Below are 14,689 nucleotides of genomic sequence, written 5' to 3' on the forward strand. Positions count from 1 at the left end.
TAAGATTACTGTTCTAGTGTGTGGGATGTATCATCTTTCAGGAATGACACAAGATCTTCAACATCCACATAGGGAAATGAATTCCATTTGCTCCCTGAATCCAACTCTGATAATCTGTGTCAGAGGTCTGATAAGTCTCCTGAAAAGGAAAACTTTTTCAGTGCAGAAATTTACTTACTCAATTCCCAAAACAGCAATACCAACTACTTCCAAAAGAAGCCTGAAAGAATTTGAATATTTACAGATACAGAACATTGTCTGAACTAGTAGCAAACTTCACAGAATAACAAATTGTCTATGATAAACTAATCATCTTGGTCGTGGAGTCCACAGATTTAAAATCTACCATTAGAACAATCATTTACAGATAAGGGATCTGGTCAGATAACCTTACCCAGACAGCTAATGACCCTTCTGTGGTTACAACAGATGTTCAAGAATGTTTCTGACAATTTATGCAAATTCTAGAAAAAAAATGAGTTTCGGCTAAGAAAGTTGCACGTTAAACACTCAAGTTGTGTGTGATAACTAGAGGTACTCAAAAGAAGCAACCCATACTATATACCCTCATAGAGAAGCGTGTGGCACACTCAGAATTGCAATGGACATTTTGATCAAAACTACTTGATCTCCATGCTAGAGTTTTGTTTACACCTACAGCAGGTGGACAAGAAAGCTACCATTTAAGTCCTAGATATGAGATGATCAGCTCTGAGACAAATAAATGATATGTGTTAGCAGATTTTACAAGTGCAGTATATACAGTATATGCCACTCAATGCTAGTGGTAAGTTTACTTTCTCTCGAACAGCTTGGCTCTACTTTCACAACAGACTCTCTGTTGGCAGCAGGCTTTTCATGCAAACTAACACTCATTCCTCCAAGCCACAAAGACCACCACTCTAGTATCTCCTTTATTTCACCTGACTATCCACCAGCAATAATGGAAAACCCTAGAAGGGAAAGAAAAAGGGGAAAGGAGGAAGGAGAAAATCTGTACCTGAAACAGAGAAGAAGAGATAAACACTCACAACTGCTAACATCTTACTTGTTATCTCCCCTTCGCTTCCACAATGATTCTGCATAAAAACATGCTAAAACAACCTGCTGCATGTGAGGAACAGTCAGGGTCACAGACTAGTAGAAGCTTTTGAAAGTTAACTCCTCTATGCATCATCTGAGGGATTTAAACCTATTTTGTACAATGCCATTGAAGAATACAGAAAAGGCTCTACACCCAGCTTTCCCACTTAATAATGTAGACAAGTACATAATGTATTTCACATTTTCCATGAGAGAGGAGTTGGGTCTGAGTTCACCTTGACAATCTCCCTATATATCTGTTTCCCTTTTCAAAGAACACACACACACAAAAAAAATGTACGTCACAAAACTTGAACACGTACTATACGAAAGCTGCTTTTGAACCAGAGGACTTTACCCATTTTGAATATAGGATATGGATGAAGAGAGGCAGAATTGAGAAGAAACTTAAGAGAAAGGACAGGCAGCACAAGATCTTCCAGCAACATACTTCTACACAAGAATACAACTGCTGTCAAATAACTATATATAAAAGAAGAGATAGCTTGTACTTTGCTCTATGTTCTTTTATGATTTCTACTGCCATGGTATGATTTTAGAAACCCAGGTAATCTTAGATTTAACTTAAAATTTCATTACTGCTTTCCTGTACTAGAAAGAACTCTAGTCTCTGAGGCTGGTAATGTTCTCAGAATTCTGGGATCAAGGCGGGGCAGGAAGAGTGGGGTATAGACATAAGATATTGCCAACTTCTAAATAATTTCAAGAAGTTACAGCAGAGAGCAAGATTTGCTTTTGCAGTCATGCTAACACACCTCTATCAGGCCTGTGGTTTGCTAGTGTTCTAACACTGATACAGTAACCATAAACATTAACACACTTAGCTGAAGTGTTACAATCAACCTGAGCATGTACAAAGCCTGTAAACTACAAATTGGTACATGTTCTAGATTCTAAAGGGCAAAGAGTGAAGAAATATTTTCTTATATTCAAGCAACTATGGACCTACGAGGAAGACAAAGAACCTTGTCACTGCTTATACTTCTGGGAAAAGTTTCGCTGATGTACCAGAATAGCCTCATTTTGAGACCTATGCTTCCATGATCAACATGAGGCTAATATTCAGTTGTCTTAAAAGGATTAGAGCCACTTATGTTCATATACCTTATATGAAAAAGCATGTACTTTTAGCCAACTGAGAGAATGTGAAGGTGAAATTGCCATTCTCCCAAATGAAAGGCTGCAATGGGAACCAACTGCCTAGCATTTCACCACACAGCTTGTAATATCTTGCCAATGATTTCTGCCTATGCAGAGAATCAACCAGTACCTGCCCATCTAACCCCCAAATTCCCTTGTGCTCAGTGTGAGGTTGACTCCCACTAATTACCTTAAACTCTCTTAATACAAAACATATGAAAATATCTTTTCTTAATATGATGCTATAAAAGATAAGATAAAGCAAAATGCTTTAATTTATGGGATGATGCTTAAATAAGCTCTGAATTCTTCGAAGTTTTATGGAAATTATGGTGCCTTGTTCTTTAAATAAGATCTCACTGGTACAGTCAGTTGATTTGATTCCAAAAAGAAAGCGAGAAATCAGAACCTTTCATTGCATTTGATTAGAGAATTTTCTGTGAGGAGGGTAATATGCAGCCAGTTATTTTTTTTTTCCAACCAACTAGAATGTTACAAATATCGGGAAATTATTTTTCAAAAACATTTAAAACATTCTTAGCAAATTCTTGCAGCCTTCATTTATGTTGACAGGGCGGCTGGTGTCAAAAAGATGCTGAAAAGTGCCAACGCCAAGACTACTCCAGATTAGGATGTGCATTTCTAATGACTAAAAACTACAGCATATCACAGTCAAAAAAAATAAAAAAAGTTTAGAATTGCTACTTGACCATCAAGCAACTCAGTTATTTTCTTCCAAAGCGGTGGGAAGTAGTTTGAAGGGAGTGAATATTTATGCCTGATTTTAGCACCAAGCAAAGAAAGAAAGGATATTTCCATTATTTTTCTCTCATGTCACTTAACTCACCTTTAGTTATTTCTTTAATTATATTTTCCAGAAGCAAGCTAAAAACATTCACTCTTCCACAGAAATATTTTTCAGCTGTGAGTGATGATATACCTAGTTTTTGTGAACTCTCTAAATACCTCAAGAGGCTTTTAAAAAACGCTGTGTAAGCAACTAAAAGCCTCAAAAAGATCTTTAGGGCTCACTGTACTTGAAAACTGCTCTACTCTTATTTCTTGAGACTTAGAAATAAGGAGATTAGGAAAATAGTATGGCCATTCTCATGCTCTGATAGATCATTTATAAGGTAGAATTATTTTTTCAAAAAGTAAGCTCTTAATTCAGGAAACAATGTATACCCACCTCATGCTGATAACACAGGACAATAAGACCTTCTAGTTAACAGTCTTGCAATATTTTCCCTGTGCCTTCTACCAACTCACACCACAGGCTGGAATCACAGCTTTCTTCTCTATGAGGAGCAAGTAACATTTATGAAACCTAACTGGAAACCATACTTTTCTACAGGTTACACTGCACAGAGAAAAATAATTAGAAGGCATCCACAACCAGAAAAACAGCATATCATAGAGCATACTCATAACCCCCAAAAGTCTCCTTCCATAAAGATTACAGGAGCTGGGGAAAAAAGGTATTATTGAAAAAGTTGTGCTTACTGGAATACATGATCAGTTGTGTACGTTCCTGCTTGGTCTGTCAAGATAAGAAACCAAGTCTGACTAAGCTGTGTTGTTTCAGTAGCACGTTAATATGTAAGCAACCAGATTCTTAATTTAAAATTCACACCTCATCACAATGAATAGTTGCATATTAGCTTGCAGAGGTTGAAACGCAAAAGAATGATTACTACAATACCAAGGCTACTAGTGTAAACTGATGTTTCTTTTCCAGATTACAAAAAGTCCTGGTTAAATCGAGAAAAATATGTAAATAATTAATCCAAAACTACTCTTCTGGTCTGAAGGACTCAAAAAAAAAAAAATAATGGAGTAACATGCTGTGTAAGAGCATATTAAATAGCTTTTTGTTTAATTTACACCATTTCTGCCACATGCTCATAACTGAATAACCTAAATAATTTATCTAACAGTTCTGGTTTCTAACAAGCACTTCTAAAGCTGAAAACTCTCTGGTCTTTAACAGACTGAAAAGACATACTTGAAACCAATAACGCATTAAATTAAATGGGGCAAATCTTCACCAATAACACTGAGTCTGTTACTCAGAAACGTCTAATTCTCCTAATTCTCAAGTCCGATTTCACTGCTCCTGAGAGAAGCTTCCACGAACTAGTATTATACTCACACCCCCATGTGTGCATTGTACCCATCCACACACGGATTATCAGCACTGAGCGAGGCCACCTGAGTAAATAAGAGTATCAACTTTGGGCTTTTTTTTAAACTTATGCTAGAAGGATACAATGGAAAGTCAACAAGAGAGTCACAAGGGAGTCAGGAAGAGCCAGATTTGGGCATCTGCGTTCAGAACAAACGAGCTTTTCTCTCCGATAGCCGGTGCCGCGGCACCAAGGGCCGCTTCCGCGGCAGGACTTCGGGGCGCCCCAGAGCCCCAGGCCTCTCCGGCCCTCCCCTCAGCGGAGAGCTCTGCCATGCTGCCTGCGCGCCTTCAACCCGCTCCCGCCGTACTCCTCTCGCTACCTTCAGCACAACGCAGCCTGGGGCTGAATTCCCATCCGAGCACAACCCCGCGCCGAGACCTTGAGAAACGGCCGCGCCTCAAGGTGAGATCTCGGACAGCGTCCGAGCCGGAGCCGATACAAACGCCAGCAGGGACGGCAACAGCAGTCCGCGAAGCAGATGCCAACGCCGCGGCGACGCCGAGGGCTGCTCTGCCCTCCAACTTCCCCGCGACGCTGCGCCAAACCCCGCCGGCCGGCCCTTCCGACGGGGGCAACGAAGCGCCGTCACCCCGCCGCCGGGCGCGGAGACCGCCCGGGGCGGGGGAAGCGCCACGGCCGCAGCGGGCACGGCGCGTCCGACCGAGGATTTCCCACCCCGCCGTCCCCGCGCCTCCCGCCGCTCCCGTCCCACCTGTAGGCGCGGACCCCGCGGCGACCGCCGGGCCCGGCTAACGGGTGCGCGTGGCTGCGCCCCCCGTCCCTCGACTCACCGAGAAGCCGGCCCAGAAGGGGCAGGAGTGGCGGACGCGGGCCGAGGTGGTGAGCGCCAGGGCAGCGAAGCTGACGGCCACGATGAGGCAGCCGAGCACCATCTGCGTGACCCCCAGGGCCAGCATGGCCCGCGAGCGGGCGCGGTGCTCGCGCAGGCGGGACAGGCTGCGGGACAGCGCCGTGGGGCTGAGGGAGCGCGCCCCGCCGGGGGGCCGCGCCGCCCCGCCGCCGCCCGCCGGCATCCTCCGCCAGGCCCCTCACGGCGCGGCCGGGCGGCACCGCCTCCGCCCGCCCCCCCGCGCCCGGCGGAGAGGGCGCGCTCCGCGGGGCAGCCGGGCGCGGGCGCTGCGGGGCGGCGGGCAGCCGCGGCGCATGGAGGAGGAGCTGCGCTGCCGCCCGCGGCGACCCGCGGGAACGGCGCGGCGGGGCACGGCCGGGCAGGGCAGGGCGGGAGAGGGGCAGCCGCCACCGCCGCCTCCTCTCCCCGCTGCCGGGGGGGGGGGCGGCGGAGCGCGGGGGCACACACCCGGGGAGAAGCGGAGCCCCGCGCTCCGGTCCGCCGCGGCTCCCGTCTCTCCCGCGGCGGGAGGAGGGGAGGGGGAGAGGCAGGGAGGGGAAGGGGGAAGGGTTGTTTACGGCCAATGGCGGGCGGAGGCAGCGGCAGGAGGATCGGCGGCGGCCGCCGGCGGCCCTGCGGGGAGAGCGGCGTGTGCGAGGCGAGCGCTCGGCGGCGGGGCCCGGCCCGGCCCCGCCCAGGGCGCCCCCAGCACCGGACAGCGCCGGGCCGCGGCCTGCGGGGGGCGGCGGCCGCCGGGCTCGGGGCCGGCCTGCGGAGCGCCCAGCCTCCGCCGCAAAAACCTCTCGGCCCTGGGCTTTGTGCAGCGGGGACACCTGCCAGCCCTACCCCCGGCGCCCCGGGCTAGCGTCCGGCGGTGGAGAAGGGAAGAGGGGTTTCCTGCTGTATGAAAAAAGCACAATACTCACGCTGATTTTAACCTTTTTTTTCGGTTCCCCCCCCTCGCAGCGAACTACAACCAAGCCTCAGCCTGCAGCATCCTTACTACCAGAAATATAAAAGCCACCAGAACAAGCCTCTATTTATGAAAAGTTCCCTGCCCTGCTGGTGCTCATGAGAACAATGTCTAGCACAGGGCTACCCACAACACCTCAACCACATTTAAAAGCCAGTTTTCTTCAGAAGGGAAATTACAGTGATAACCTATTGCCTGCAAACACCTAGGCCTACTAATGCAAAAACACACCAGCAGAACCCCCCCAAAAAAGAACATGTCCCTAACTTAGAGAGACACAGATTTGACGGATGGACTACTCGGTGGATAAGGAATTGGCTGGATGGTTGCACTCAGAGTTGTGGTCAACAGCTCGATGTCCAAGTGGAGAGCGGTGACGAGTGGCATCCTCAGGGGTCGGGATTGGGGCTGGTGCAGTTTAACATCTTCGTTGGTGACACGGACAGTGGAATCGAGGCACCCTCAGCAAGTTCACCTACGACACCAAGCTGTGTGGTGGGGTCACACGCTGGAGGGAAGGGATGTGCCATCCAGAGGGACCTGGAGAGGTGGGACCGTGCAAACCTCCTGAAGTTCAACAAGGCCAAGTGCAAGGTCCTCCCCATGGGTTGGGGCAATCTCAAGCACAAATACAGGCTGGGCCATGAGTGGATGAGAGCAGCCCTGCAGAGAAGGACTTGGGGGTATCACTGGATGGAAATCTGTCTGTGAGCCAGCAATGTGCGCTCGCAGCCCAGAAAGCCAATGGTATCCTGGGCTGCATCCAGAGCAGTGTGGCCAGCAGGTACAGGGAGGGGATTCTCCCCTCTGCTCTGCTCTCATGAGACCCCCCTGCAGTGCTGGGTCCAGCTCTGGGGCCCCCCACATCAGAAGGACACGGGCCTGCTCGAGTGGGTCCAGAGGAGGCCACGAAGATGATCAGGGGCCTGGAGCACCTCCCCTGTGAGGACAGGCTGAGAGAGTTGGGGTTGTTCAGCCTGGAGAAGAGAAGGCTCCGGAGAGACCTTATAGCAGCCTCCCAGTACTTAAAGGGGGCTACAGGAAAGGTGGGGAGGGACTCTTTTATCAGGGAATGTAGTGATAGGATGGGGGGGTAACAGTTTTAAACTGGAAGAGATTAGATCTAGGGAAGAAATTCTTCCCTGTGAGGGTGGTGAGGCCCTGGCACAGGTTGCCCAGAGAAGCTGTGGCTGCCCCCTCCCTGGCAGTGTTCAAGGCCAGGTTGGACGGGGCTTTGGGCAACCTGGGCTAGTGGAAGGTGTCCCTGCCCATGGCAGGGGGGTGGAACTGGATGGGCTTTAAGTTCCCTTCCAACCCAAACCATTCTGTGATTCTAACATCATCTCACTATGTAGCAGTATAGTTTTGGTAGTAAAACTACTGCAGGGTTAATGTGGTTGTAGTACCATAACTGGCTATAACTGTGTAATTTTTTTTTATACAGGAATTGGTATGTGCAGTCTACATACCTGTAATACTGTGATATCTGTACCAAAAAAAGTCCCAAACAGCACATGTAAACCAGGCTTAAGTCTTTGTTCCTGAGGTCCTTTCTCTTTTCTTTCAAGAACTCTTCTTCACATAAAATAGTTTGTTTCCTAGGGAGGTAGAAGTGGGGAAGTATGCCTTACCAGAAATGCATCAAAAGATTGAGTCCCATCTTTTTTTCATACAACATTCAGATATTTTACTGTAACAGAGGAAAGGAAAAAAAAAGCTTTCTGGCTTGCTGCTTTTAACTTAAATTGCTGCCTGTTGCACAGAAGAGTTCGGGATAGCAGATAATAGTGCTGTCACCCCTACATGGCTAAAATACTGCTCTAGCACATGTGCAAGCAATATTTTAATCAGATCCAAAAAGCACCTGACAAGACTCTACACCGAAGAGACAGCTGTTTTGCTAGTAGTTTTTATTATAATGCAGAATAATACTAAATTAATACTACTACTAGTCAAAAGAAGAGTCAGCTTACAGTGTCTTAGTTTCTCAGACTGGGCATGAACAGAATGGGAACCAGTTAGAAACAAAACACCACCACACACACTCCCTTGGCCCCATTCTCAGCCTCAACTGATATTACTGAATTGGTTGCTGGCACAGGAGTGCTACATGCCCACCTGAAAGCCCAGGTGGAACAGCTAGATGAAAGGGGTGGAGAAATTTGGTAATAGATCACACTGAATTTTTGTTCACACCAGCTCACCCTGAAACTAACTTCCACTTGTTTTTAATCAAGTAGAGCTGTTTGCTATCCAACATTGGAAACATTACTTCAAAATATACCTATCAGTATCAAGAAAGAGTCTGTGTTACAATATTCTGCCAGAGTGAAAGGGGCTAGCAGAAAGAAACAAAACAAAACACAGAAGCAAACTGAACCTGTGCAGTCTTCACGATTAAGCAGCTCATTCCCCAACCAGCCAGAAACGCTTAAGGTTATTCAACAGCAGGACAATTAGAAACCTTATAAAGAATAAATGCATTTAAATCTCTATCTGGGTGTTCTCATTCAGAAGTAAGATGGCCCTAGGGCTTGGAGAAATTAGGACACATTACACTGGGGTGTGAACTTACATCTCACTAACTCCCTGTGCTGATACTATTGTATGCATTAAGTACAAAGCAATTTACTTTCATTTCCAAGGACTTTCTAACTGGCACATACAAAAAATAGACATTTGCGGACAGTCCAGAGGAGGATCTGGCGTTGCAAATCCACATGCTCATCCGCTGTCTGTGAACCTCACACATAGGTAAGCTCTCAGGCAATCAACGTGATTCAACCTCACATGTAGGTAAGTTCTCGGGTAATTGCCTGCTTCCAAGATAGCAAACTAGGGCTACCAAAAAACAACTGTTTTGGCTTCCTGTAGGAATCCACAGGAGTTCAGATCACATCTTGTTCACTCCAATTTTCCTGAGCATTCAGGTGTAGACAGATATTGCTCAAGATCTGAATTAGCTCTGGATACACTTCTCAGCTTTCTCTGAAGGCTCGTAGTTGCTGGATTTGTTTGAGAATGATCTGAGGGCAATTTGGGAAGCGTTATCACTAACTTTAAATGAAGTTATTTTGCCAAAGAGGTTTTTTTAAAATACTTCCATCAGTATTTTTCAGTGCCGTATCACTGAGTGTAATTTAAAGTGGGATGCAGCACTGAAATTGCTTCCAGAACTGTAGTAACAGAAGTGCTGCAGTAGCCATGTTTATGTTTGAACAGTATAATATACTAATTTTTAATTTAACAAATAATTTGATCATTTCCTGAAGGCAGCCAGAAGGGCACTACATATCTGACCTTATTATTAGCCTATTAAAAACCATCAAACCTCAGAAGCCAGCATGATAATGATCCCACTTCTATGGTAATTGTCTCATTACTGCCAGTCTTTCCTGGCTCCTAAGCAGTTTAGAAAGCAGCGTCACGCTTCATACTAGGAACTATATTGGTAGATCGAAGTTTGTATTTATTCTACCTCACTTTCAACTTTAGTGAATTTCATGCATCTTTATCTCTGTAATTGTTATTTGAAATTAAGTAAATGACGTTTACAAGTATGACCGAAATGGGAAATGAGAAAAAAGAAGTAAATTCATAGTTACACTAAGCCTCGCTTACCAATTAATATAGATAAGGAAACTGTTAAGGAGGTGCCCTATAGGCTATAGATACTAAAAATCCAAGGGCCAGGCCGCTGTCATTTATACATAGCATATCTCAAATTTGCATACCTTACATGATTTCATTATTTTAAGCAGCTCTTCTCTCTATGTGTATATAGGTCTAAGGCCTTAATAAGTACTAGCAGTCCAGGTTATCCCACAGTGTACATCCTACAGATGTAGTGGAAATTGGTCAAATGAGGTGGTATCACTGCTGGCAAATAAAATATACACTTTATATATATCTGTTACCGTTACACATACACACAAAATGAGAAAAACCCACAAAACCTAAAACACCTCCTTCCACATCCAACCTTCATCATGCATCTTGTTATCTTGACTTTAAGATAAAATATTTTTATTATACTAACACTTAGCAAGTAATTTCTTAGCCATTCAGATGTTGGGTCCTTACAACAGCAGCAGTAGTAATTCTACTTCCTTTGTCTACCTTGTTCATTCTTCAGAGGGAATCAAGTTTAAAGACCACAACAGCCAGGAAGAATTCAAATGAAGTATACCAGTATTTCTTGACACATACCTTCAAAATTAATTATCCTTTTCCATGGCTGCACTTCAAGCTGTTCTGAAAATAACTGGTAAGGCACTCCAACTTTATCTCAGATTACCAGGAACTATACCAAACATACCCAATTTTTACAGAAGTATTGAAATTGGTTCATGGATACAAACACCTAAATAAAAAGTCTGCATCACTGGCAGAATCAAAGAGCAACGTATTCTCATATGCGAACTTTTAAGCATAGAACAACATTCGATTGTCAAATGCAACAGAATCTGGTATTTCAGTAAATTAAAAAAGAAGTTTGCATTTCCTCACACTCAGCAATTGATCTTAAGATGGTCTTCCAAAAAGTTGTACTGGGCAGGGAGAGAAAGGAGAGCAAGACAGCACGTAACTAAGACTGCTTTACCTATATACAACATTTAATTGTAATTAGCACCTTGCAGGAAGTATCCTGCTTTACCAGCTTTATAATTTGAAAATAAGAAAAAAAAAATCCTGCTAACAGATACTAAAATGCGTCAAAGACAATGAGACAACACATGCAAGTGCCCGCCAATATAAGAAAGGATCATAGGGCTACTTACAGTGCCCTTACAGTGGCACTGCTGTCCTTGGTGTTATTTTGCTTACTGATGACTCAGTATTTTTCTTAAAATAGGACAACTGTGTCCGATAGACTTGTAGCTAAGCAATGAACCTTTAAAAAAAAATTTCCCCCCATACTTTTATACTAATAAACACTGTGTTTTTACAGACAAGTTTTCACTTTCACTTTGCAAATCATACGTACAATGTCACTACCAGTCCCATCTTCTACAGCATTTTTCTGTGGAAGCAAATGACTGAAGAGTTCACGAAGCACATTGATTTTGTGTACAAAAATGTTACGAATAAAAACATAAAAATAATACCATGAAGATCAGGAGATTTTTTGACTAAGCCCTATTTCTGTGCTTGAAACATAAGTGTCTATTTATAAAAGTTTTTTAAAAGGATCTATTAAAATCAAGAGCATCTACCTTGCAATCACTGAGAGTCCTCTAATAAACCAATGCATAGACAGTGTCTGTTTCCATGAGGCAACACAAAGAGGACTGTCGCATCTCCACTTGTAGGCTGCAGAACGCTGCCCTTGGTGGGGTGATTGCGCACAGAGGAACGATTCTCTCACTTGTCTGTTTAAGGACTCGGAGTTACATGTGGATCCCTGAACTTTTCAGCTACTTCCTGCACATCTTGTATCTACGCATTGGTCTGTTACTCTAACCAGACAGTAGACCCAAAGGAGACAATAAAGAGAAGTAACTGCCATTGCTTTACACCGATTGTTATTGTTCTGTTTTTTCATGTTTTTACACAGAGAATAATCACAGATTAATTGGTTTTACAAAAATAGAATCATTTAACAACATAATTTAAACATATATAAAACCATAGGATTTACTTCCATATGTAAGCCAAAGGGGTTTTAAACAGGAAAGCTTTGCAGATAAAAATGAAAGAAACCTCAATTTCCATGCTTTAATCTGTAAATAGTCTGGGTTTCTTCTTCAGAAATACCTACCTTGGAATTACTTCCTCCATGTGATTGGCTGCCCTGATGAATGTCCTGGAGTGCTAAAGACACCACTGAAATCAAGATAATTGCCCTGCATTTTATGACTGCCTGAGAGCTGAAATTGGGTATGCGTCTTGGATCTGAAAAGCAGATTGCCCTGTGGTTTTACAAGAGGCGAGCTAGAACTCAGATTTTTTTAAAACGAGACAGGTTTCTTTCCCAGATCAGTCTGACCTGGCAGAAAATGCAATCACTCTGCAAAAATAAAAAGAAATTACATAAAATGAAGTACCACCTGCTATTTTCTGTTCAAGCATTAGCAAAAGTTAGCAAAACTACTCTTAATCAGGAGTTTTGTCTAAGAAATTAAAACATGGGAAAATATATATTGAATATCATACAAGAAATTTAGGACAAAGGTTTGTTCAGTGCATCAAGCCATACCACTTTTCTTCTCTACAACTTTAAAATGTGCAACACTTCTGTATAATACATAACTGGTAGTACTGACTAGATTCCTTACTGATCCCATTGCCAAGAGTAAAAAAATGTGGTAATGTAGAATTAGCTACTTCACACTGTCTCTTAAAATGATTGGACTTTACAGGGCCAGAGTCTATTGGATTTTTTTTTACTGTAGAAATAAGTAGCTAAAAGCCCCAAATAAAACTTAACATGATTACTTTTAATAGTGCACAATATGAAGATTTCATTAAAAATTACATAGGGATTTTAGTGGCTTAGCTGAAGAATCATTTTAAGCATTTGTAAGGTTTTTATTTCCTTTACTGAAAGAAAAATTTTAATTTTTTTTTATATAATAGAAGTCAAAGACTTAGTTTGGTGAGAAAAACACCTCAGAACTTATTACGATTCAAGAAATAAAGCTTTCAATAAATTAATTTTTTTGATTTACAGATAAGTGACTTAAAGTGTTTAGAACAAAAAAAACCACCACAAAATCAATAGTCCCTCCCTTAAGTACATTGCTGAGATTGTGGATTTTCTGGTAAAGGACATGGAATGAGAAATTAATCTGCTTGTGGGGATCTGCCTATTCTTCTCAGACATGTACACATTACTGAAAAGATAAAGGGAAAAAAAGAATAGATTTCCAGTTGTTCCCAATTAAAAATCATCAAAATGTTAGGAAAAACTTTCCAAGTCTTGTATTTATTGATTTTGCTTTTTGCACGGGCTTTTCTGTTGATAAGAGTCCTAGTTTTATTGGTCCTATCACAACTATTTGGTAATGGGAACTGGCAAAAAATAAAGCAGTAATAGCACTGATGCTTAATTTCCAAATTAACCAAGAAGCATGATACAAAAATGTAAAGACAAGAAAAACTTTCTTATCTAGCTGGATAGATACACTTTCTAGAAAGTAGCTTATTAAAATCACGCAGTCTTTCTAGTCATCTGTAGATGAGGAAAGTTTTAAACACAGGCAAAAGGATCTTTCTTGGAGAACCAGGAATTTGTGTTTGGTGGCTGAGACATTGCAGTGTTATTCAGAGGCATAGGGTAGATAATCTAAATAAGTTAAAGGCCAGCTGAGTTGCTCATACCAATTTAGTTAAAGCTCACACTAGATGAGCACAGCTTTTTCTAGTTTAGATAGTTGAAGTAATGAGAAAGACTATTCAGCACAGAAACTCAGGTGAGCTGAAGTTAAGGATTATTAAAATAGCTTTGGTTCTTTGATGAAATGATAATTCATATGGGACATCTATTTCATATAAAGTTGCTACTGAGATTTATTAAATCAGTCTCTTACATATTGGATCACTTTCTCAAGAATTTGCTTTATGAAATGCAGCTGAAAATCAGAAGGCAAAATTGGCTCTCTGTATCTAAAACACATTCAAATTAATTGGAAATCAGAGTTTAGTATTTTACGTAATGACTGATCATACATGATTAGACACATACCCTATAGCAATTCTGCCGGGTATGAAAGGGTTAAACTGTATGCTAACATACAAAAAAGTGTATGAAGAAGAAACAACTCAGAAAAGTCACATAGTTTTGTTACATTTGTGAAAAACATGCATGTGTAAATTGGAACAACCCCCAGGCAACTACAGCTGGCAATTGCACAGCAAACCACTCACTGGCTTTGACAATACTCTAAGGGTTAGACTGTAACATAGAGACTTTCTGAAATACTATCTCAAATCTTTTTGTCCTAAGAAGTCTTCCTTCGTAACACAGGGCTTTAACTTTGATTTCTAAGGCAGGCAAACTTGCTTCACAGTATTATCCACCTACCCACATCTAACACAACTGCAACATACTTGCAGTTTTGAAACAGATCTGTGTTAAACTCGTCCTCCTCCTTCAGAGACTAAATGACCTAGAGTAGAAGGAACCTTCTGATGATACTCAAGTCCCTACCACTTTGTCATCTTGCTCTAGACAGACACACAACAGGACTAGATTGCGAGCAGAAACCTGCAGATACTAGTACAGTATTTTTTATTTTAGTTCTACCTTCTTCTCCAGTCTAGTATTTTCCACCAGCACAGATGTACTTCCACTGACATTTACATATTTGCCTTCCTTTGCTTTTTGCTTACCTAGCCCCCTGATCCTCTGCATTTCTCTAATCTTCTTAAATACCTCTAGCCTTCCCTAAATAACTCTAAATAAATAAATGTTCTATATTAGGTATTCAA

At 42.8% G+C, this 14,689-nt stretch overlaps 1 protein-coding gene across 3 annotated transcripts in view; it reads right to left on the reverse strand.

Moving 5' to 3' along the window:
- Positions 1–5,389, reverse strand: part of ENTREP2 (endosomal transmembrane epsin interactor 2) — a 145,630-nt gene extending 140,241 nt beyond the window's left edge. For all 3 annotated transcript variants that reach the window (XM_074838002.1, XM_074838001.1, XM_074838000.1), the window contains exon 1: positions 5,225–5,389. In XM_074838002.1, coding sequence (XP_074694103.1) covers positions 5,225–5,350 — 126 coding nt within the window. In that variant the 5' untranslated portion in view covers positions 5,351–5,389. The remainder of the gene's footprint in view (positions 1–5,224) is intronic.
- Positions 5,390–14,689: the final 9,300 nt, after the last annotated feature.

Source organism: Strix aluco, chromosome 12 (assembly GCF_031877795.1).
Source record: "Strix aluco isolate bStrAlu1 chromosome 12, bStrAlu1.hap1, whole genome shotgun sequence".
NCBI lineage: Eukaryota > Metazoa > Chordata > Aves > Strigiformes > Strigidae > Strix > Strix aluco.